Source organism: Quercus robur, chromosome 8 (assembly GCF_932294415.1).
Source record: "Quercus robur chromosome 8, dhQueRobu3.1, whole genome shotgun sequence".
In the NCBI taxonomy this organism is placed as follows: Eukaryota; Viridiplantae; Streptophyta; class Magnoliopsida; order Fagales; family Fagaceae; genus Quercus; species Quercus robur.
The window spans coordinates 54494989-54518415 of record NC_065541.1 but is presented as its reverse complement, the minus strand read 5'-3'; the positions used below and the strand labels follow the sequence as shown (position 1 = coordinate 54518415).

Below are 23427 nucleotides of genomic sequence, written 5' to 3'. Positions count from 1 at the left end.
GGCTAGACTGCTTCCTGCCGTGTTATGGCCTAACAGTTCTGGGATAGGAGAGTCAGGACTGGCTTGACTAAAACTCATCCCAAGCCAGCTTGTGCACAAGCTAGGACCTCTTTATTGGGACCTTGGTCATGTGCCCACGGCAGAAGAACCTGTCACAAAAATGTTATAGCAAGAGGGTATAATATGATAAAAGAAGAACATGCTTGCTGTCAGCCAAAGACAATGATTAAACCATTCTCTTAGTAAAAGGGGGAAATAACATAGTGATATGAGTACGGCAGAAATAGATTAATAACAACAATAAAAGAAAAGGAAACAATATTAATGCTTGAAAAAGAAAGAATGGTTAGTCTGTCGTGCTTGGTTTCTTAAGAGATTTAAGTCCAGGAAGGGAACCACCCTTCAATGTGGGCAATCTCATGGGAGAAATCCTGCCACATAAATCGCTCACTTTGAAAGAATGGGCCTAGATGGCTTATCTCTGAATTCTTACTAGAGAGTAGGCTATTGAGAGGGAGAGAAGGGAGTAGCCTATTGGTACATTCCTTTACTACACTTCTTGTTTTCTCACTCTTTGTTTTTCCTTTCACTCTCCATTTTTTTTCTTTTTGATTTCTATGTTACCTCTTTTCTTTCTTATCTTTTTGCTTCTTTTCTTTCTCACTCTTTCTTACTTATTTCTCTTTGTTATCTCTTGTGCTTGCCCTTTCCCCCTTCTTATTGTGCACAGCCAAGGCCCTTTTACAATGCCTGCCATGATGGGTTTTACTGTTTTACTCCTCAACTACTTTTGTCCGGGTATGGGTGTCCTTCCTAGACCAACCACTGGTTTGTCGGCTACCCAACCATCACCATTTCCCTGTGTTGGCCATGCCACATTCCATTCCCAGACAAAAGAGTGTTGTTTTGTTTTCTTGCTCTCTGTGGCATTCCCATCCGAATAAGGGTTGGATATTCTCTCTTACTAACTCCTATGGCATGCACCTAGTAATTCTAGCTCATCTTTCCATCTTTTGGGTGGTATGTCATCCCAGCAGGACATTTTCCCCAAAAGAGCTAGAGTGAGAACCTTAGAATAGACTTCCCCTTTCTCCCCACCGCCAGGCCATACTCTCTTTTACCTTTGACCCATGGCCCATCGCTCCTATATTGGCTGGGTACAAGTGGGTGGTGCCTGAGCCTTGTGCGTGCTCCACTTCCATGTGAGTCTAGGGCTTGTCTGCTGTTCATGTATTTGCCATGGCCTAGGGGCTTGTCTGGCCTTTGTTGCCCATTTTGCCATTCATTCTTAACCTCTTGTGGCATGGATGAGTTACTCGGTCTTCGTTCTTTGTATCTTGCTTTCTCCTTAGGCTGGGTTTTGCTTGGGCATGGGCATTTCCTTCTTCAATCCAGCCCTTGTCTTCTTTGCAGGTCGGTTGACACTTTTGCCACGCCGCCTCATTGCCTTTGCCATGTTGCATTTTGGTTTGTGCTCACTGGGCCTCATTTGGGCCTACCACACACTTTCCCTTTTACTCAATTTATGTAGCCCAATACTACTATTGGGCTTGTTCTTATACTATTTTTGGCTTCCTTGGCCAGTTTTATTCCTTTAGGCATCCTCGGCCCACTTCATTCCTTTGGGCATCCTTGGCCCATTCTAATCCTTCATTCCCATGGGTTTTTGCTAAATCTTTCAGGCTTCCCCGACCTAATTATTATATTCTTTGCTTTCAGGGTTTATTGTCCTTTTTACCAACCCCATTACTAATTCTTTCCTTTGGGCTCCTTTGGCCCATTTTTGCTTGCTTTTCATTTTTCATAATTCCCATGGGTTTACTACTTTTTTCTTTGGGCTCCCTTAGGTCCGCTTGCTTTCTTTGGGGCCTTTTGACTATCTTACCCGTGAACCATTATTCCTGCCATTCGGGTTTAATGATTTTCTTCTCATTTTGCTAATTCTTCTCCCTTATTGTCTCCTATATTGTTGGGTTTTTTCTTGTTATTGGGCTTTTTTGCCAAAGTGGGCATCAACAAATGTTAAATTGATCAATATAATTACTCGTGTATGAACTTTTCAAAATTTTTTTTTTTTTTTGAGAATGTATGAACTTTTCAATTAGTAAGCCTGCCAGCTTGGCTTGTGTATAACAATATCACATCATAATCGAAGGCAAAAAAAGAAAAAAGAAAAAAAAAAGGGTCAATTGTAAGCTTTTATTTTTTTTTTTTTCATCCTTGGTTACGACCAAATTCTATCTTGACGTCATTGAATTATATGAAATTATGTTGATTCCCACAAACATAAAGCGTTTCTGCCAAGCTTACACAGAATGAATTTAACTTTTCTCTCCCCAGAAATATCCATTTGACTAACTTTTCTCTCCTCTGGAATATCCATGTAGTCAAAGAAATCATCTAAATCAAGTAATCATCAATAAAATCTTCCTCATAATAATTATCATCAAAAGTTGCAATTCTTTCAAAAAATTTATAATCCTTATGAATAGTTGTAGTGCAAAACAAAATGTGCTTACCATTGGTTGCAGGGGCGGAATTAGGTGGGACCCAAGGGGGACTGGGGCCCCCACTCTTAAGGAATATATATATATATATATATATATTTCAATTTTATATTTGGCTCCTCTTTCAAAACTTTTGAGAACTTCCCCTATAATTTTACATTGATTTCAATGTAATAGCATTTGTATCAATTGCCAAATTTGTCCAATCAACCTTAAAATGCACTCACATTAACTTATGTATCATTGTGCAAAAATACATTTGTGCTACAATTACTGTAGCGCAAATGTATTTTGCAAGTTTACACAATTACTATAGGACATATGTATTTTTGTACAGTGATAATATGTGTATTTTGAGGTTAATTGAGAAAATTTGCACAATTCCCATAACTATACAAATGAATGTTTTAGAAATTATTTAGATTGTGGGCAGTGGATTTATGATTTTTTTTTTTTTTTTTTTTAACTTATACTCTACCCCCTAACTCAAAAACTTAAGTTGGTCCATGATTGGTTGTCCATGAGCTTCAGCTTTTTTTATCATTATTCCTAATAATACTAAGAAATGTGCATTGTGAGAAATATATCTGTATTGTTAACAGTATTATGATTGGTATTCAAACTTTGGCGGATAAGCATGTCGCAAGTTTCATGTAGTCCACGAGTTACACCGTTAGCTTGAATGTAGCCTTGAGGGCTTGAATCCCACAATTATTGTTCATAAGTTGATTGTCTTCATCTTTGTCTTTCATCATATTTGGAATTTAGGGTCTGTTTGGATACCGCTTATTGCTGAAAACTGAAAACACTGTAACGAAATAATTTTTAAATGTGTGAATAGTGTCGTGGGACCCAGTTTAAAAGTTAGATTTGTTGAAATCCGTACTTGCAAGTCCCGTGAACAGTGCACTGGACCCACAAAAAAATGCCAAACGCAAGCACTGAAATAATTTAAGTGCAATCCAAATGTAGGCTTAGAATGCTAATGGCTTTTGTCACTATCTATTCTATAATCCATACTGAGTTTAATAACAACTTGCCTTAAAATATTAATAGATAAAATTGTTTGTTTAAAAGCCTAGTCAAGTTGTTTGTTTTACGTAAAATTGGTTGACTAGACTTGAATTTTTTTTTTTTATAACTATTGGTAATTTTTGTTGTTGGACTGATTTTTTTGGGCTTGTATATTTTGTTTTAAATTTTAGATCTATAAATTTTGTAAGAGGATGATGCAGGCAAAGGATTCATTGCTTTATGGGTGCTTCAAAGCAAAATACTTCCCAAGATGTAGCTTTTCAGAGGCGGTGGAGTCTCCAAATTATTCCTTTGTTTGGAGGAGTATAATGGCAGCCCAAGAGATTTTAAAGCAAAGATGTTGCTGGAGAGTTGGAGATGGTTCGGCCATTCGGGTTACTAAAGATAAGTGGATCCCTAATCATCCAATGAACATGGTGATTCATCCACCCCAAGAAGATGAATGGGAGTGGAGGGTGGTGGAGCTTATTGACTGGACAACTCGGACATGGATAGACATTTGGTCGAGACAAAGTTTCATTGAGATGATGCGGAGGCCATTCTTCGAATTCCGTTGAGCAAAAGATATACTGATGATATTCTGTTTTGGCTACACAACAAAGAGGGGAAGTACACAGTGAAATCTGGATATCATATTGCAAGACAGATTTGGAAGGAAGTACAATCACAAAGGGAGTGCTCTACAGGTACAGGGGTCAGTCCAGTTTGGGGCAAAATATGGAAACTCCACATCCCAAATAAGATAAAAGTCTTTGGCTGGCGTGCTTGTCAGAACATCCTCCTAACCCTTGAAAATTTAGCTCGAAGACATATAGTTGAAGACAGCACACATGAGCTGTGCAAGAGAGCAAACGAATCTGTACTACATGCCTTGTGGGAATGCAGCGTTGCAATGGATGTGTGGGCAGGGAGTTCGAGGAGATTACAAAAGAGTGTGAGTGTCCAAACTGATTTTCGGCAACTAGTGGAAGATATGATACGAAAATTGCCAGTGGAGGAAGTTGAACTGTTCCTAGTGCAAGCTTGGATGATATGGACGCAACGGAATGTGGCTACAAATGGAGGCACATTGCAAGATCCGTCTCAACTAGTGAAACAAGCCTCTATTTTTCTGGACGAATTCAGAGCATCCCAAGAGCAGCTGGCTATACCGAATCTAGTTGAGAGAGGGCCGAGATGGGTTCCACCACCTGGAAATTGCTTCAAACTAAATTTTGATGAGGCTATCTTTCAGGAACTACAAGCTTCTTGATTTAGGGCAATAATCCGAAATGGCAGTGGAGAAGTTATGGCGTCAATTTCAGCCAGAGGACCACCGGTTATTGATAGTGAGGAGGTAGAAATACTAGCTTGCCGAAAAGCTTTAGAATTTGCAGTAGATGCGAGATTCAGGGATTTAATTGTTGAGGGAGACAATAAGGTGATCATGACCTCCATTACAAACACTTATACTACATGCTCTCGGCTGGGACACCTGTATGGAGATGTTAATTGCATTACAACAGGGATAGGCAACTTAACTGTGAGTTGTGTTCCTCGAATAGCCAATACAGTGGCTCATGCGTTAGCACGTTACGCTAGAAATATTTGAGGATGAGTTGGTTTGGTTGGAGGAATCCCTTCCGCCTGCCTTTGAAGCGTTGAATTTTGACTCTTCATAATATTCAATGAAGTATGCTTTTGGTTTCAAAAAAAAAAAAAAAATTTAAGGTCTTTAAAATGAGGAAAATGCTAGAACTACAAACTTTTTTACAAATTATTGATGTAATGATTGGTTATTGGTAAGTAAAAAAATAACGTAAGTAGTGGGCCCAAATGCAAACTAATAAGAATTTGCTACCTTAACAGTTTGTAAAAATGTTGTAGAAAAATTTGTGACTATAACAATACTCTTAAAAGAATCAATGATATTTTTAAGGGGTAAAAGTGTAATTTTATAAAACAAAATTGCTAAAATTAGTACCTTATATATAATAATATTTATAATTAAAAAAAAAAAATTGGAGGGGACATTGCCTCCCAAGTCCAACCATAGCTCCATCCATGCTTGGCTTCATCTCTAAGCTCCCCTAACTATCAAAATTATTAATGATGTAGCAAATTATGAGCGGTGGAAAAATAATAATAATCCGTATAAAAGTGATATACAATATTATTGCCACTTCTCCTTCGTCTCTGGTCACTATCATCTCTGGCGATGGTTTCAGTGGTGTGGTCCATAATTACTCACTTTTTCCTCCAAGGATTTGTTAGGATGCAGGCCAAAACGGCCAAATACAATCTTTTGTTAAAATATTTAGCAACCTACCACTGTTTGCAAAATATTTAGTAATCTTCCACCTTTTTAAAACTCAAATTTAGGATACTCAAGTTTCAAAAACTCGAGTTCCATAACAAAACTGCCACAATGGCACCCGTTGACCTGGATTATTTTAATTAAAAAGGCCACATGGAACCTTGTAATGTGTTACTCGAGTTTATGAAACTCAAGTACCATAAAATTGAGGTCCATATCTCTAAAACGGAGGTCTACATCTTTAATGGCATGTTGAACTAAACACTGAACAAAGAACTTTTATTGAAAACTGGACTCTTGGAATTACAACACTTTACAAGTACAACTATTACACCAGTGCACACACGACATAGCTTCTTACAATTCACACACTAGCTTTTTATTTAATGCACTCACTCACCAAATACACTTGCACACACATGACACCTTACTTCTAAGGTTTGGCTTATTTCCGATACTTTTTTAATTGGACATGTCATTTTGTTTAAATATACAATGACAAGTAGTAGTGGGTTTTAATCTCCACATTTTATTTAGTTAGTGGGTGACGTGGTAGTTTCTCATTAAAATTAAAAGAAATTTTAGTTAAAAAAAAAATACTAGAGGTAAGACAAACCCAACTTCTAGACACCTACACACTTTGACTTTTAGACATGGTGCTTTTTACACACTTCACTTCACCTGTCCTTCACTTCACAAGCCACACGACATTGGCATCATCCTATCTATATATACTAGATGTAGGTCGGTTAAGAAACCGACGTGAAGCTTCCAGCTTCATCTTTTATATGCAGTAAAATAATGTCTTTTACCAACCTTCCAAACATTTTGTAAATTTGTGGTTGAGATTAAATTATGTAGGGAAGCTTTAGAGAATTCTGGAGAGAAAGAGATTAAGAGAAAAACACTAAAAATTTCTAGAGAGGCGGTGCTTGATTTTTAACATGGCAACATAGTAAATTTATTATAAAACTTCTCCTCACCAAAGTGGTCGAATAGCTTCCTTTTCTTTAGTCTGTTTCATTTCTTCTTTTCCTCCAGCTTTTCTTTTTCACTTCAGCATGTCCTACGCACATAAGGCCACATCTTTGACATGAAGTAAAGCTTGTGAGACAAGCTCCTCAAATGAGTCTTTGACTTGTCTACTCTTGTGACCACACTTGCTCCTAAGTGATGGTGTGGTTTGATTGGTTTCAATTGAGGCTTGGGTAAAGGCAATGAAATGAGAAAAGAAAATGAGAGGTACAGACAAAGCCAACTCAACAACTTTGGGGCCTTGGGCGAGAATTTTAAGTGGGGTCTTTTTATATTTAAATATTAATCAAATAATATAAATTGAATTTTTTTTTATTTAAAATCTATTTTTCTTGCCTTTTAAGATGCAAAATTGCTAATTAAATTTTTGTATTTAAGTTCCTCTAATATTTTTCTTCAATTGATAATATAGCTAATCCACTTAATCTTTCTTGTGACATAGGAGACCTTAAACAAGATTTTGTTAATTTTAATTTTAATATAGCTAATACACTTAATCTTTCTTTTTCAAATAAAAATTTTTTTATTACATGGTTCAATAAATTAGTGTCACTATAATACAAATGAGTTGATATGATACACATCAAATTATTAATTGGTATGATAATTTATAATAATTGATAAAGTAAGAAAATGTGTTGTCCTATGACTGTGGGCCACTGGGTTGTGCAACCTATGTAGCCTGTGCAGTGTGCAGTGTGCAACTGTGTAGCCTGTGCTGCTGTGCAGTGCGAAACTGTGCAGCCTATGCTGCTATACAGTGTGCAATTATGCAGAAAACGTGTTGTCCAACCTAAATTTAATTTTGTTAACTGAAGTTTGACTATTTTTGTTTTCTCCCTTTTTAATCTTCTGCATTTTAGGATACAATGGAGCCTTTTTAATGCATTTTACTGATCAATAAAAGTGCTTAAATTTTTTTTAATTAAAATATATAGATAAATATATTATATATATAATTTTTTTTTTTACAAGTGGGGGCCTTCTTTTATTTGGAGGCCTTAGCCGATTGTGTCAATTGCATCACCTATCGAGCCAGCCTTACTTGTGACATAGTAGACCTTAAATAAGATTTTGTTAATTTTAATTTTAATATAGTTAATCCACTTAATCTTTCTTTTTCAAATAAAAATTAAATTATTACATGGTTCAATAAATTAGTGTCATTATAATACAAATGAGTTGATATGATACACACCAAATTATTAATTGGTATGATAATTTATAATAATTGATAAAGTAAGAAAACGTGTTGTCCTATGATTGTGAGCCACTGGGTTGTGCAGCCTATGCAGTGTGCAACTGTGCAGCCTATACTGCTGTGCAGTGCAGTGTGCAACTGTGCAGAAAACGTGCTGTCCAGCTTAAATTTAATTTTGTTAGCTGAAGTTTGACTATTTTTGTTTTTTTCTGTACGGCACCGAGATCCCAGGCCCACACAGGCCCTGGGCCCTGTCCCATACAGGCCCTGGGCCCAATCCCACGCAGGCCCTGGGCCGAGGCCCATACCAGCCTTGGGCAAAGGTCCAGCAGAAAAGTCCGGTTGTCCTGCGCCCTTCTTGGAGCTTCCTTCATGTGCGAACAAGCGTAGGGTATTGAATTCCGAGAGGTGATTGGACAAACGTTCCCAGTCAAATATGCGAGCTGTGCCCGGGAAATTGTGATATTCCCAGGGAACTGAGTTGCCGAACATAATCGGTCAAGATGGAGCCAAGTTCCAAGGTCGTAAATGCTGCACCGCCCTTTCACCTAAACACCCATTTTAATCAGATAATATTGGACCTCCAGTAGCACTAACGGTGGCTGTAATCATAATCTCCCCACTAACCTAAGTTATAAATAGAAGAAAGTTGGAAGAAGAAGGGGTTCAGAAAAATTGAGAGAAAACAGTCAAGGAGGGGGTATCAACTGAGTGTTACTTTGAGTCTCTCTGCCGAGAACGACCCATTGTAGGAAATACTTAAGCCCACTACAAATAAATTGTGAGCCCAAGTGACCTAAGGTCCAGAAGTCTTGCACTTGGTTCTTACAATTGGCGCCCACCGTGGGGCTCTCCTACGAAGCTGTGGTTTGACTAAGACTCAAGAAAGGGAGATGTCTGAGGAGCGTTCAGGGGGGCACGTTCCGAGCAATTCCGCAGGATCTTCTCGGGGATCGACGTGGAGGGAGAGAAGGCAGAAACGGCTGGAGGATAGGGAGCATCCAAGAGGAGAGGAAAGGTCCGGATTGGGAGAAGGATCGGCCCAGACACACCGGACAATTTCAAGCGTCTCAGCACATCGGCAATATGATGATAGAGACTGGGAGTTGGAGCGGTTACGCAGATTGGTAATGGACTTGGAGCTGGAAGCAAGGGGTCGGCGCCACGAAAGGAACCACAACCCCCAACCCAGGAGAAACCGTGGCGAGGAAGGTTCCAGCCGATCTGTTACGCAACAATACCGAGACCGATCACGCTCTCAAGAGTCACATCGACACTCCCGGGAGACGCGTCGTAGACGGGACCGTTCCCGGTCGCATGGATATGATAACCAAGGGTCAGAGTCGCTAGAGGAGCGGCGGCACCACAACGCCGCGATGGACACCATGAGCAGAGCCTTGCGGATGGCAGCCCGGTCTCCATTCTCTGATGAGATTGAACGGGCACCCATGCCGAGCAGATTCACGCGTCCACCATTCAATTCCTATGAGGGGAGGACAGACCCCATGGAGCATGTCAGTCATTACATCCACATGATGTCTTTGCATGCGCACAACGATGCATTGATGTGTAAAGTATTCCCCTCTAGTCTCGGCTCTACCGCACTGAGATGGTTCAATGGGTTGCAAAAAGGTTCTATACACAGCTTCGCCGAGCTGATTCAGGAATTCGGCAGCAGGTTCGTAACATGCAGCCGAGTGCAACAACCGGTCGACGCATTGCTTTCCATGAAAATGAGGGTCGGGGAAACCCTTCGGAGTTATGCCAGCCGATACTGGGAACTCTACAACGAGATTGGTGGAGGAAACGAGAAAATTGCGGCTAGCACCTTCAGGATAGGGCTCCCCGAAGATTCTGAATTGCGGGAGTCGCTGACAAGAAGACCCCCGGAGGATATGAGGCAACTGATGAGACGCATAGAGGAGTACAAACGCCTGGAGGATGACCGGCTGCAAAGCAGGGGGAAAGCTCCTTTTACGGGGAGATCTCGGCAAAGCATCTTGCCGCCAAAGCCAAAAAGGGACTTCAGAATGCAGGAACCAGAGGTGCAGATCGAAGGGGTTAATGTGTTGTTTAAAGAGCCCGTGCACAAAATATTGGAACGGATAAGGAACGAGCCATTCTTCAGATGGCCGAACAAAATGGGGGGCGACCCATCTCGGAGGAACCAAAACTTATACTGCACCTATCACAGAGACAAGGGGCACACCACCGAGCAGTGTAGGGTATTGAAAGATCATCTCGAACAGTTAGTGAAGGCAGGGTACCTGAAAGAGTTTGTTGCAGATTCAACCGACCGGGAGCCCGGGCAGGGCGCCCAACAGAAAAGGAACCCCCTTCCACCACCCCTGGGGGTAATCAACGTCATTCATGCCGCACCGAGAAGAGCAGCAGCGGCAAAAAGGGTAATGACAGTAGCTTGCGCGGAGGGAGAATCATCCAAGAAGCAAAAGAAAGTTGGACGGCTAGACATCTCGTTCGGAGAAGATGATTTGGAAGGAACGATCCAACCTCACGACGACGCTTTGGTGGTGACAGCCCGGATAGGCGGATTCTTGGTGAAGAGGGTGATGATTGATCAAGGTAGCGGGGCTGACGTCATGTACCCGGACCTCTTCGAAGGGCTCGGGTTAAAAGCCCAGGATTTGGCAAAGTATGACACGCCATTGGTCTCATTTGGCGGGAGAGTTGTGATTCCCGAGGGGCAAATCTCTCTCCCAGTGGACATGGAGGGTAAGGAAGTTATAGTTACATTCATAGTAGTCCGATCATTCGCACCTTACACCGCAATCCTGGGGAGGCCGTGGATTCACGCCATGGGGGCTGTTCCGTCCACCCTTCACGTGAAAGTAAAATTTCCTACTGAGTATGGAGTTGTAGAGGTAAGGGGGAATCAACAGGTGGCGAAGCAATGCCTCGTAGCCGCGGTCCGGTGGGAAAAGGAACAGCTCGGTCAAGCTGAGCACGCCGAGAAGGAGACTGCATAGCAATTACAGAAACCCCGGGAAACTGGGGCGGACGTTGCCGAGGAGGTGCTGAAGGTAAGAATTCTCCCAGATAGTGACAAATATTTCCAGATAGGTACAAGCATGAATGACCGGGAAAGGGTAGAGATGTTGTTGTTCCTGTTGAAGAACATAGATGTCTTCGCATGGAACCCGTATGAAGTGCCCGGCGTAGACCCCGAGTTCATTGTTCACAAACTCAACGTGGACCCATCATTTCTCCCGAAGAAGCAAAAGCCGAGAAGAGCATCAAAGGAACACGTCGATGCAGTAAACCTGGAGGTCCAGCGACTGAAGGAAGCCGGGGTCATAAAAGAAATATTCTTCCCGAGATGGCTAGCAAACACTGTCGTGGTGAAGAAGAAGAGCGGTAAATGGAGAGTTTGTGTGGACTTCACCGATTTGAACAGAGCGTGTCCCAAGGACCCATTCCCGATGCCCAAGATTGATCAGCTAGTGGATGCCACGTACGGGCACCCGAGAATGAGCTTCCTGGACGCCTTCCAAGGCTACCACCAGATTGCCTTAGCGCCCGAGGATCGAGAAAAGACAGCATTTATATCCCCGAACGCAAACTATCACTACGAGGTCATGCCGTTTGGATTGAAGAATGCTGGGGCCACCTACCAGCGTATGATGACAAGGATGTTTCGAGAAAAAATTGGATGCACGGTTAAAGTTTATATCGACGACATGGTGGTAAAAAGCAGAAAAGAGTCGCTGCATACTGAAGACCTTCGGGGAGTATTCGAGATACTACGACGACACAAGCTGCGCCTGAATGCCGAAAAGTGCACTTTCGGAGTGGGGGCTGGCAAGTTCTTGGGTTATCTGATCTCCACTCGGGGAATAGAGGCTAACCCCGACCAAATAGAGGCCGTCAATCGCCTCAAACCACCGAGCAATCCTAAGGAGGTGCAAGTGCTCACTGGGATGTTGGCCGCCCTGAACCGATTCATCTCCAAGTTTGCCGATGACTGCCGGCCATTCTATCAACTTCTGAAGAAATGGAAGGGGTTTCAATGGGACGAGAGCTACGATGAAGCTTTTCGAGAACTAAAGGAATATTTGGCAAAGGCGCCAAGGTTGACAGCCCCGGAGCCCGAGGAGGATCTATTTATGTACCTTGCAGTCACCGATCATGCCGTAAGTGCTGTGTTACTAAGGGACCGGGGAGTGCAAATGCCGGTGTATTACGTGAGCAAAACCTTAGTCGATGCCGAGACAAGGTACCTGCCTCTTGAAAAGTTGGTTTTGGCCCTGGTGCACGCCACGAGGAAGTTACCACACTACTTCCAGGCACACACAGTGTTCGTCCTCACTGAGTATCCATTGCAATCACTGTTGAAAAGATCCGACTTCACAGGACGGATTGCTAAATGGGGGACTCGGTTGGGATCGTTTGACATAAGATACCGACCTAGAAGCTCGGTGAAGGGACAGGTTCTCGCTGATTTCATCGCGGAATTTACACCCAAGAACGAAGGCAAGGTAATCTGTGGTGCGGAGATTCGCCCGTGGAAGTTATTTGTGGACGGCGCATCAAATGCTATGGGGGCCGGGGCTGGTATTGTCATAATCACCCCTGAAGGTATGCGACTGGAACACTCCTTCAGATTGGGGTTCAAAGCCTCGAACAACGAAGCCGAATATGAAGCCCTACTTGCCGGGTTGAGGGCAGTATTGCATCTAGGTGCAAAGGACGTGGAGATCTACTCGGATTCTCGGCTGGTTGTTTATCAGATCACTGGGGACTTCGAGGCTCGGGACCCCCGAATGAAAGCTTATCTAAGTACGGCAAAGCAAATTATCGGTCAGTTTGGAACTGTAAAGATATCCCAGGTAGCTCGATCACAAAACAAGCATGCTGACTCTCTTGCCACGTTAGCCTCATCGGCTACCGAGGACACGCCGAGGCTTATCACGATAGAACTTATAAGGGAACCAAGCATCTGTGTGAAGACTGCTCTCGACCAGGCCGGAGTGGAGGTTGCGCAGGTGGCGGTAGCCGGACCATGCTGGATGAACCCGATCATAGACTTTCTTTCCGAAGATAAAGTTCCAGAGGATAAGGCCGAGGCTAACAAGATTCGAAGAATGGCTCCCAGGTACTGGTTGTCTTCGGACCGAAAGTTGTACAGAAGGTCCTTCGCGGGCCCTTACCTCTTGTGCCTGCATCCTGAAAGAGTCAAGGAGCTTCTAACCGAGCTGCATGAAGGAGTGTGCGGCGGGCATGCTGGGGGACGATCTTTAGCACACAGAGCAATGACGCAGGGGTTTTGGTGGCCACAGATGCAGAAGGACGCCGCCGAATACGTTCGGAGCTGCGAACAATGTCAAAAGCACGCCCCAATGATCCATCAGCCAGCAGGACGTCTAAATCCTGTCAGCAACCCGTGGCCATTTGCACAATGGGGGCTTGACATCCTCGAGCCATTCCCCCAAGCAACGGGGAACCGCCGATTTTTACTGGTGGCTGTAGATTACTTCACAAAGTGGGCTGAAGCTGAAGCCTTGGCCAATATCCGGGATACTGACGTGAAAAAATTTGTGTGGAAAAACATAGTTACAAGGTTTGGGGTGCCGAATTCGCTAGTGACAGACAATGGGCTACAGTTCGACAGCAACGCTTTTTGGACCTTTTGCAGCGAGCTCGGCATCAAGAACAAGTATTCAACCCCGGCATACCCCCAGAGCAACGGCCAAGCTGAAGCAGTAAACAAGACTATTTTGAACGGGCTCAAGAGAAGGTTGGACGGAGCGAAAGGAAGATGGGCAGAAGAACTACCCAGTGTTTTATGGGCCTACCGCACGACCCCCAGGAGATCCACGGGGGAAACCCCGTTTTCTCTGGCATACGGAGCAGAAGCAGTGATACCAACCGAGGTGAGCTTATGCAGTGCACGGGTCGCCGGGTTTGACCCCGTACAGAACGCCGACCTGATGATGGAGCATTTGGATTGGCTAGAAGAATGCAGGGAGGCCGTGACCGTACGTCTTGCCGAGTATCAGCAGAAGCTGGCCCAAAGGTACAACCGAAATGTAAAGGCCAGGGAATTCAGTGCCGGGGAGTTAGTGTTAAGAAGGGTAGTGGGGAACATGCGGGACATGGCTGCAGGGAAGCTTGCTCAGAGTTGAGAGGGACCATACAGAGTCACAGCCATCGCAGGTGCAGGGGCCTACTACTTGGAAGACCTGGACGAGAGACCGCTCCCCCGACCATGGAACGCCAACAACTTGAAGAAATTCTATGCGTAATCGTTGATGTAAGCCAAAACTTGTATTCTATTAAGATTAAGAGCATGATGAACTTTTTTGTCTATGCTGTTTTTTACCCTGTAACCGCACACCAAGAGAATCGCCAATAAATCCTAAGGACAGAAACCTGACCCTCGGCTCGATCAATATCGCCGAACAGGTGAAAACCTTACAAATAAATCTTAAGGACAGAAACCTGACCCTCAGCTCGATCAATATCGCCGAGCAGGTGAAAACCTTACAAATAAATCTTAAGGACAGAAACCTGGCCCTCGACTCGATCAATATCGCCGAGCAAGTGAAAACCTTACAAATAAATCTTAAGGACAGAAACCTGACCCTCGGCTCGATCAATATCGCCGAGCAGGTGAAAACCTTACAAATAAATCTTAAGGGCAGAAACCTGACCCTCGGCTCATATCGCCGAGCAGGTGAAAACCTTAGAAATAAATCCTAAGGACAGAAACCTGACCCTCGGCTCGATCAATATCGCCGAGCAGGTGAGAACCTTACAAGTAAATCTATAAGGACAGAAACTTGATTCTCGATTAAAATCAAATATCCGGACAAGTGGAAAACTTTGCAAACAAATACTCAAAGGACGAAAACACGATTCTCGGTTAAACCAAAACCTGATAAAAACCCAACCCTTTTACAAATACTAAGTCCAATAGCGCTCTCAAATTACCCACAGCACCGCACAACAGGTTTTCGGGGGTACCATTCTATTAAGCGGCCATAGCACTGGTATAATTCAAGCAAAACACAAACAGATATAAATTCATTCAACCAATTGAAACGGAAAAAGAAAACGGACTACTAATTAAACAAGTAAAAGCAATTGTTCAATCACCACATCCCGGTGACATGGGCAAATAAAACCGATAAGTTAAAGCAATTGTTCGATCACCACATCCCGGTGACATGGGCAAATAAAACCGATAAGTTAAAGCAATTGTTCGATCACCACATCCCGGTGACATGGGCAAATAAAACTGATAAGTTAAAGCAATTGTTCGATCACCACATCTCGATGACGTGGGCAAATAAAACCAATAAGTAAAAACAATTGTTCAATCACCACATCCCGGTGACATAGGCAAATAAAAATAAAATAAAAATAAGCTAATAAGTAAAAGTAAAATCAACTGGGAGGTTGGGTCGGCGGTGGCACTTCCTGCTGGACGGTCAGGGGAAAAGGCTGGCCCTCACCAAGAAGCTCCTGCACGGTAGGTATGCTCGTGGCCTCCATTTCCTCGGGCTCGGCGTGAGAATCGATTTGCTCAACCAACTCCCTCATACTGGCCGTCTCCTCCTCGTCAAAAGCAGCCGGGGAGTCCTGGACGGTAGGTACAGGGTTCGGAAATGGAATCTGGCCGGGGTCTCTTAGCGGCGAATCTTCAGGAACTCCCATTGCCTGAAGAGCGGCAAACCACCCGGCCTCGAAACCCATATGCCGAGCTCGAGCCACCACCGGCTCTGCGGAATTCTCGGCGTCGGCAAAACCTACGTCATACCACTTTTGTTCCGCGGCCGCCAAGCCTACCCTGAGATCGGCTATCTCCTCGGCATTGGAAGTGTTAAGGCTGAGGGCTTCGGCTAGTTTGAGTTCCATCTCATTTTGCTTGGTCAGGAGCTCTGCATTCCTTTTTTCAGCCAATGCCCGGAACTTCTCCGCATCAGCAGCCTTCTTCTCAGTAGCCTCAGCAATCTTCAGCTTTTCCTTAGCCGTTTTTACTGCTGACTCCCGCGCCCCCTTCTCACGCTCGTTTTCCTCATCAAGCTCCCGTGCTCGGGCAGCCACAATGTGAGCCAGTTGAGCAGCCTAGCAAGCACAGAGGTTAGCAAAGAAACAAAAGGAAATCTATATGGAGTAAATAGACAAAAGAATTACCGCAATGGCGTGCCACTCTAACCGGCGCCCCACAGACTCCTCGGACCCATCATCAAAAGCGTGCACGTCCTCGGGAAGTTGGAGAGCTTCAGCCAAAGTTTGGGCAATACGGCCGCCCTCGCCCTTATCCCACATCCGAACAGAGGCGGTTGAGGGCAATGGCTTGCCGTCCAGAAGGAACTTTGGCTCCCACGCTGGAGCCACTTGGGAGGAGGACGCGCCCCCCGTGCCAGCTTCGGTTGGCGGCTCGCGGATAACGATTCCACCTGTTGGTCGGGGAGGAGTCTGGACTGCGGCATCCCCCGGGCCCGTGGAAGGTTGCTCGGTTACTTTCTGCTTCTTACGGGCCCGTCCGGACTGCGGAGGGGGAGGAGGCTGAGACACTGGACCCCGACCCTGAGTAGGCGGGGGCTGGTTGGGCGGCCGGGCACCAGGCACGAACCGGTCAAGGGTCATGACTCTCCTTGCCACCATTCTTGCACCGGGTTGGATCGCTTCAGCTAGCAAGTTAGCCGCTTCTATCACTTGCTGTTGAGGCTCGGCGGGTGGATCCTCGGGATGGGCCTGCTCTTGGGCTTGGTCCCCTTGCCGTATGGCTTCGTGAGCTCTCTCTCTAAGGCGCTGAGATACCCGTTCCGCGGAATCGTCTCGCAGGGGAACTAGTTCGTCCGCGGCAGTGAACCGCCGACGAAATTCCCTCGCTTCCCCGGTTGTAAGCTTCGGCGGAAAAAAATTCACGTACCGGACGTCTATGTACGATAGCAGGGGGCTGTCAACTATCAGCGCCTGCTTGAAAGGCTGCCAAGTAGAATAAACCGGCTCCACTCCGAGGTTCAGGTGTGAGGCCCGGAGTTGCCCGTCCCAATGCACGTAGATCTCGGAACGGAGGACGAAGTTTAAATCCCTGGTGTGGACGGCTCTGAGGTCCTGAACAAACACTTTGCCGTCTGCAAAAGAACAGGTGACGCATTAGCCTTTAACAATAAAAATTTTTTTTTTTACTCCAATAAGAAGAAAGGAAGAGGCGGTGGAAAACAATTATATGAAGGGGATGGTACGAACCCACTTCACGCCGTGTAAGGGGGCAAGGGATCTCCCCGGCAAACCAATTGCCGCGCACCCTGACGAACTCCCCGGCAGAGTTCCTGTTCGAGTCGGGTAGGCACAATATCAGCCGTACCTGAGCATCCCTTGTCTTTAAGTAATAATTGGTGGATTTGCTCCCACAGAGGCTGTACATTTGGTTAATATCATGGTGGTCTAACTGTAAATTAAAGGTATGGTTCAACTTACTGACACAACTAACTACCCGGTAAAAATTGGGGGGAAGCTGGTCGGGGCACAGCCCATAGTAAGTGAGTGTGCTTATCAAGAGGGGATCTACGGGGAACCTAACCCCACCTTCTAAAATGGACATCAAAGGAAAGAAGGTTGTACCCTGCCCTCGGTGGAGTTCCATATCACTCTCATGGCAGTAAGCCACGTCCACGTCATTGGGAATACTAAATTTACTCCTAAAGGTGGCCAAAGCAGCCGGGGATTCTAGAAGGTAAGAGTAACCCATCTATAAAGCCTAAAACTACAAGAGTGAACTCAAAGAAACAAAGCTGAAGGAACAGGAAGGGGAAGAAAGACTTACTTTGGGTTCTAAGGAGGAAAAGAACGCTGAGCAAGCAAGCGCACATAAATGTGGTCGGCAGAGAGTAAGCACTAAAGATCAGAGGCGAAGGAAAAATGGAATGGTGTTCAGAGAGGGACTATTTATAAAGCCAAAAAGAAGTGGGGGGAGAAGAAACGTTTATTCAAGCAATAAATGGGCACAATTTACGAGCGACCCAGCGACTGCCAAACGTAACCGATTCGCGCGCCGCTTCGGTCCACGAACCGTCAAGCAATAATGACGACTGCGTCTGGCGCCGCGAGACGGCGCGTCTTTTGAGAATATTAGTAAAAAGTAACAGTCATAAGTCCCAGACAAGAAGGTTCCCGAGGTCAAGAGGCCCAAACAGCTCCTTGATTCTTCTCGGCGACCGAGTATGAATCAAGGGGGGGCTATTGTACGGCACCGAGATCCCAGGCCCACACAGGCCCTGGGCCCTGTCCCATACAGGCCCTGGGCCCAATCCCACGCAGGCCCCGGGCCGAGGCCCATACCAGCCTTGGGCAAAGGTCCAGCAGAAAAGTCCGGTTGTCCTGCGCCCTTCTTGGAGCTTCCTTCATGTGCGAACAAGCGTAGGGTATTGAATTCCAAGAGGTGATCGGACAAACGTTCCCGGTCAAATATGCGAGCTGTGCCCGGGAAATTGTGATATTCCCAGGGAACTGAGTTGCCGAACATAGTCGGTCAAGATGGAGCCAAGTTCCAAGGTCGTAAATGCTGCACCGCCCTTTCACCTAAACACCCACTTTAATCAGATAATATTGGACCTCCAGTAGCACTAACGGTGGCTGTAATCATAATCTCCCCACTAACCTAAGCTATAAATAGAAGAAAGTTGGAAGAAGAAGGGGTTCAGAAAAATTGAGAGAAAACAGTCAAGGAGAGGGTATCAACTGAGTGTTACTTTGAGTCTCTCTGCCGAGAACGACCCATTGTAGGAAATACTTAAGCCCACTACAAATAAATTGTGAACCCAAGTGACCTAAGGTCCAGAAGTCTTGCACTTGGTTCTTACATTTTCCTTTTTAATCTTCTACATTTTAGGATACAATGTGGCATTTTTAATGCATTTTATTGATCAATAAAGTACTTAATTTTTTTAAAAATTAAAATATATAGATAAATATTATATATATATATATATATTTTTTTTTTTTTACAAGTGAGGGTCTTCTTTTATTTGGGAGACTTAGGCGATTGCATCAATTGCATCACCTATTGAGTCGCCTTAAGTACAAAGGCATATGAATCTGAGCTTATTTCTCACTTGTTCAAATTTTAAAGAAACTCGAGTTTCAAGAGCTCAAGTTTCATGTTACAAGGAACTCGAGTTCTATGTAGACTTTTAATTTATAAAATGCTAGATCAGTTATGCCACCATGTCACATTTATAACTTGATTTTCATAAATTCGAGATCCATGTAAAACTTGAGCTTCATAAATTTGAGTTTTAAAACAGTGATATATTATTAAATATTTTACGATCAGTAATAAATCGCTAAATATTTCAGTGAAAGATGGTATTTGGCTATTTTGCCTATGGATTCAGGAATCAAGAGACTTTTATTTGTGTTTCTTAAGGAAAGTTTGGATTTACCGAAAAAGGCACTTTGATCATTGAGAATCCGAAAACTTACTTATTGCTGGAAAGATACACGTCACAACACATGGTCCACCACAACCATTATCCGTGAAGCTCAAAAAGTCCATCACTCCATTGTCTTTGTTTTATACATCATTTTTTTATGTCCCTTTTTTTTTTTTTGGCTTAATAGTCCATGTACATATGGTCAGGTGTATGAGTGTATCTCTACAAAGCAGACCTCTTTATCACAGGCATACCCTTTGACTATCACCTACCTTACCTCCATGGATTTTCTTTCAAAGCCCATATGTTTAACTGCTTTGGCTCTTCTCGTATCTCTTCTAGTTCTCCATATCCTAGCCAGGAAGCTGAACAAAAGTACGAGAAAGAAGAAGTACCATCCTATTGCAGGTACCATATTTCACCAGCTACTCCACTTCAATAGGTTGCACCACTATATGACTGCTCTTGCTACCAAGTACAAGACCTACAGGCTGCTCAGCCCACTGCGAAACGAGATATACACCTCGGATCCTGCAAATGTTGAGTATATACTCAAAACAAACTTTGACAACTATGGCAAGGTTGGTCCTCATCGTCTCTTACTGGGTTTACAATTATAAAATGTTACTTATAATATGAATTTTTTTTCCTTTTCCTTTGGAATTTATGAATTCTATAAAGCAAAACCAATGGGTGGCAATTAATTTACACCACAACTAAGGTTTCAACTGGAATAACGTAATCAATTTATTGGGGAAAATTATCTTAGTCTAAAGTCAATTCAAGTTTTTTGGTAGACATACCATGTGCTTGCATTTTAAGTAATTAAAACTGACAGATAGTTTTTTAGTAGGCATATACCATGTGCTTCTACAAGTATTGCTATGAGAAAAAATTTAGGAACACACCCATTTATACCATATCTTTGCCACAGCTCTGATGTGGATGAGCGGTAGAAAAAAGGTGGCGGTCCATGTGCATGTGAAAGTGATAAATAGCCGGTCTGCCACATAACATAGTTGCAGAAAAGTGTGTGGTAAATGATGTGGTCATAGAATTACTCTATTATAATCATCTAAATTCTTGCTAGGTCGATTATAAATTTACCATGGCAATATAGATTAATTGCAAGTCATTTAAAAACTTGTAACCAATTGTCTGCATTTGGTAAGATACGATATCAAGGACCACTTTATATATAGTACTAAATAACAAAAGCGTTAGAAATGTAATTTTGTTGAGACATGAGATTAGTCTTTCATTGTGAATGTAAAATCAATAAGCTATCCCTTTGTAAAAATTCCATGACACGAGGTTAATGAAACTAAAAAGTTACGAATATTTGATATTTCCAAAGAAGGTTAGAGAAATCCATTTTGCACTTTTGTGCTGAAAGAACAACAGTGATTTGCAAACTTTCAACATGATTTATGTGACTTATTTTCCTCAAGCACTGCATATGGTATGTTACTATTTTTATGAGGATTGAAGTTCAAATTTTGGCAATGCTTGAGAGATAGAATACGTATTTGGGATTGAAGGCTAAAGTTCTGTATCTCAACACTTTCTGCAGGGATTGTATAACTACATGAATCTGAAGGACCTTCTAGGTGATGGGATTTTCACAGTTGATGGTGACAAGTGGCGCCAACAGAGGAAGATATCAAGCCATGAGTTCTCCACAAAGGTGTTGAGGGACTTTAGTAGTAAGATTTTCAGAAAAAATGCAGCAAAATTTGCTAATATAGTGTCTGAAGCAGCAACTACCAACCAGATATTGGATATTCAAGTAAGTTTTGGACAATTCAGTGTTCACGAAGAGGCTAATTCCTTATGTTATTGCGCATTGTCTAACTCTAATTATTTGTGTAGGATCTATTGATGAAATCAACTATGGATTCATTGTTCCAAGTTGCATTTGGAATTGAATTAGACAGCATGTGTGGATCAGATGAAGAAGGCAAGAATTTCAGCAATGCCTTCAATGATTCAAGTGCAATGACCCTTTTTCGTTATGTTGATATCTTTTGGAGGATCAAGAAGTTTCTAAATATCGGATCAGAAGCAACCTTAAAAAGGAGCACCAAACTTGTTAACAATTTCGTTTTTAAGCTAATCCACAGCAAGATTGAGCAAATGAAGAATTCAGAGGACGAATCTTCTGTGAGTAGACTTTAGCTAAAAGTTCCTGTTTCGTATTAGTTTGTACATCCATGAGATAAATTTGTTATCATGCACAATGCAGATGAAGAGAGAAGACATTCTATCAAGGTTTCTGCAAGTGACAGACACTGATCCAACATACTTAAGAGATATAATTCTTAACTTCATCATAGCTGGAAAAGACACAACAGCAACCACAATTGCTTGGTTTATTTACATGGTCTGCAAGCATCCTGCTGTGCAGTTGAAAATTGCAAAAGAAGTGAAGGAAGCTACTAACATGAAAGAGATCACAAACTATGCTGAGTTTGCAGCCAGTATTAGTGAAGAAGCTCTAGAAAAGATGCAATATCTCCATGCAGCGATCACTGAAACTCTCAGACTCTATCCTGCAGTTCCTGTGGTAAGGAAATCTGACTATATCTACTGTCAGCATTTCATAACTGCACATGAAATACTGCATGCCTTTTCTTCATTATTTCCTCTTTAAAACCAACATGTGCCATGTGCGTGGTTCCAAAGTAATGGTTCACCGAAATTTTTCAATATCTAGAATCACACTATTCTTCCTTTTACTGCAAAGTAACACTGCATATTCATTGGTTGTTAACTAATAAGGACATGTACATTGCCACCATTAGTTTCCCAAATGTCTGAGAGCAGCTTCCTAGTAGGTTCCCACTTATTTGACATGATTCCCCCAAATGTAATTCTAAACCTTAGATTTCTTTGCTTACAGGATGCAAAGATATGCTTTTCTGATGATACTCTACCAGATGGATACAGTGTGAACAAAGGAGATATGGTGGCTTACCAACCTTATGCAATGGGTAGGATGAAATTCATATGGGGTGATGACACTGAGAAATTCAGACCAGAGAGATGGCTCAATGAAGAAGGAATATTCCAGCCTGAGAGCCCTTTTAAGTTCACAGCCTTCCAGGTTAGTGAAAATTGTGTTGGGACATATTGCATTTCTACTTTTTCATGCTTTAGGCTCATCTTCATCATAGACATGTTTAATTTTTGTGGCTAACATTGAATTGTCTTTGAAGTAACGTAAACGTGTAGCCGTACAAATTTACAATTTTCCTTTGATGCAAAGTCACCTCTAGTGTAGAAAGTTAAAGTCTGTTGTCTTCTTGTTGGAGAAACCAAAATTAAATTTCTACTGGTTTACAGGCAGGGCCACGAATTTGTCTAGGAAAGGAGTTTGCCTATAGGCAGATGAAGATCTTCTCGGCTGTCTTGTTAGGCTGTTTCGAGTTCAAAATGGCTAACAAAAACAGAACTGTCAATTACAGGACAATGATTAATCTTCACATAGATGGAGGTCTCGAAATTCGAGCCTTCCACAGGCGTGGAAAGTAGCATGGTATCTTATGAGCGTGGAAATAAATACCATCTGACATATATATAAATTCTTTGTATTTAAAATATTCATTGTTTAATGGCAATTTTCTATTGCTAGAGTCCCTAAAAGAGAAAAAGTGTATTGTAATATACAAAGATTGATGTAAGACTTTTTATGTGATTATATAAAATAAGATCAATGAGTCTAAGCTTGCCATTATAAATAAAGAACCGTTCAAATTATCAAGGCGCACTATCATCATAATATCGGTAACAATTCTAGAGTGGATTTGTATTGTTGTTATTGTTCCCCTCTCTAGTTCACAACTATAATCGATTGGTGAGTGAAGGTGGGGTAGGCAATGGTGTTGTTGGCACAAAGTAGTTTTGGTGGGGGGGGGGGGGGTGGTTGGGGGGCATGGGAGATGATGG

At 43.0% G+C, this 23427-nt stretch overlaps 1 protein-coding gene across 1 annotated transcript; it reads left to right on the top strand.

Annotated features, from left to right (window-relative positions):
* The first annotated feature begins 19666 nt into the window (after positions 1-19666).
* Positions 19667-23204, top strand: LOC126697070 (cytochrome P450 704C1-like). Its single transcript, XM_050393899.1, has 6 exons — positions 19667-20060; positions 21053-21268; positions 21352-21642; positions 21725-22045; positions 22382-22585; positions 22825-23204. The coding sequence occupies exons 1-6, from the start codon at positions 19761-19763 to the stop codon at positions 23011-23013; spliced, it is 1521 nt and encodes a 506-aa protein (XP_050249856.1). The 5' UTR covers positions 19667-19760; the 3' UTR covers positions 23014-23204.
* The last annotated feature ends 223 nt before the right edge of the window (positions 23205-23427 follow it).

Excerpts from the sequence above, each read along its gene's own strand:
- LOC126697070 (XM_050393899.1), top strand. The coding sequence starts at position 19,761 with ATGGATTTTCTTTCAAAGCCCATATGTTTAACTGCTTTGGCTCTTCTC. Across the intron at positions 21,643-21,724 it reads ATTCAGAGGACGAATCTTCT|ATGAAGAGAGAAGACATTCT; the intron begins GTGAGTAGACTT and ends TGCACAATGCAG. Across the intron at positions 22,046-22,381 it reads TCTATCCTGCAGTTCCTGTG|GATGCAAAGATATGCTTTTC; the intron begins GTAAGGAAATCT and ends CTTTGCTTACAG.